Here is a 1971-nt window from a genome sequence, read left to right on the forward strand (position 1 = left end):
TATATATATATATATATATATATATATATATATATATATATATGTGTGTGTGTGTGTGTGTGTGTGTGTGTATATATATATATCCATTTATCTATCTCTGTATATAAAGAACTGCATTAGGGAGGTGATTGGTGGTGGTGCTGAGTCCCTTAAGCAGGAAGGAAACTGGGCGGAGCCAGTTGTGCATGTATACCGCTGCTGCCACCACCACCACCACCACCATCATTATCAAAATCATTTATGATGTCATGGGTTAGATGGTTTGACTGGAACTGGTAAGCTGGAGAGCTGCACCAGGTTCCAGTCTGATTTGGCTTGGTCTCTATAGCTGGATGCCCTTCTTAAGGCCAATCACTCCAAGAGTGTAATGGGTGATTTCTATGTGCCACTGGCATTAGCCACAACTAGGCTTGACGAGTCTTATATGGGTCTACCTCTTATACAGGTTTCCTCCACAACTAGAGACTGGTACGTCTTTACACAGCTGTGCTCGTCCATACGCATAATATATATGTATAATGTAGGCATTATAAGTGACATTAGAGGTAATAAGCAAGCTAAAACAGGGACAGTAATGTTACAATTCAGGTAAATTAGATTTAACCCACATGTATGTATGTATGCAAACATGAGTGTGCTTGTGTGTGAATATGTGTATGTGTGTGTACAGAAGGAGCAAAAATAGAAATATCACTGACTTTATTTTCTTCCAGTTTTGCAGTAAGAGATTCCATGGAAGAATCCTGTTCATTTTGAGAAACTGAATTTCCAAAGTTCTTCTTTGTTTCAGATAGCCAGCGTTCCATATCGCGGAATCTCTTCAGATAGGCTTCGAGTTCTTGAATGTGTATCTTTTTACTGGCAGATATTTCCTAAATGCAATTACCAATAATTAATTAGCCATTGAAAATGCAAAACAACAACAATAAAACAACAATGTTTTCATTATTGTTGAAATAATAAAGGCAGCAAGCTGGCAGAGTCGTTAGCAAGCCGGGCGAAATACTTAGCGGTATTTCATCTGCCGCTACGTTCTGAGTTCAAATTCTGCTGAGGTCAACTTTGTCTTTCGTCCTTTTGGGGTCAATTAAATAAGTACCAGTTACGTACTGGGGTCAATGTAATCGACTTAATCCCTTCCCCCAAATTTGAGGCCTTGTGCTTCCAGTAGAAAGAATTATTATTGAAATGATACCAAAAGGAGCAAACAGATATGTAGACCAAATCCCTGGCAGTACCAAAATAAATGAATTGCAAAAGATCACACATACGGATGCCACACATAGTGTATGTAAATTCTTCACCATGTAAATTACAGTCTTATTCATTCAATGCTATTATAAATTTTATAAAGAATTTTTTATCAAAACATATCAATTTTTCAATTGCCTGGCACTCACATATTAGCATCTTTAGATGCAAAATCTTATTGTCAATTGATGTCTCTGCTCTGGTTCAGACATAGGTGCAGCTTGTATAAATTAAAGCACAGCCATTTCTATCATATGCACAAGACCTGAAATATTGGGAAATGGGGATAGATGATTACATCAACTGCAGTACTCAAGGGGAAAAGGTAAAGTCAACCTTGGTGGAATTTGAACTCAGAATGTAAAGAGAGACAAAATGCCACTTAGCATTTTTTTTCTGGCATGCTAATGGTTCAGCCAGCTCATTGCCTTTATTATTATTATTATTATTATTATTATTATTATTATTATTATTATTATTATAACAATAACAATCATCATCATCATCATCATCATCGTTTAACGTCCGCTTTCCATGCTAGCATGGGTTGGACGATTTGACTGAGGACTGGTGAAACCGGATGGCAACACCAGGCTCCAGTCTAATTTGGCAGAGTTTCTACAGCTGGATGCCCTTCCTAACACCAGTCTGTGTATGTATATATATATATGTATGTATATATATATATATATATACATATCATCATCATCATCATCATCG

General features: G+C 36.7%; 1 protein-coding gene across 9 annotated transcripts in view; it reads right to left on the reverse strand.

Moving 5' to 3' along the window:
* The window catches only part of LOC106881484 (nesprin-1), an 811219-nt gene that overhangs the window by 140854 nt on the left and 668394 nt on the right, over positions 1 to 1971 (reverse strand). For all 9 annotated transcript variants that reach the window (XM_052966929.1, XM_014931893.2, XM_014931887.2 and 6 more), the window contains one exon: positions 699 to 872. In XM_052966929.1, coding sequence (XP_052822889.1) covers positions 699 to 872 — 174 coding nt within the window. The remainder of the gene's footprint in view (positions 1 to 698; positions 873 to 1971) is intronic.

Source organism: Octopus bimaculoides, chromosome 4 (genome assembly GCF_001194135.2).
Source record: "Octopus bimaculoides isolate UCB-OBI-ISO-001 chromosome 4, ASM119413v2, whole genome shotgun sequence".
Taxonomy (NCBI): Eukaryota; Metazoa; Mollusca; class Cephalopoda; order Octopoda; family Octopodidae; genus Octopus; species Octopus bimaculoides.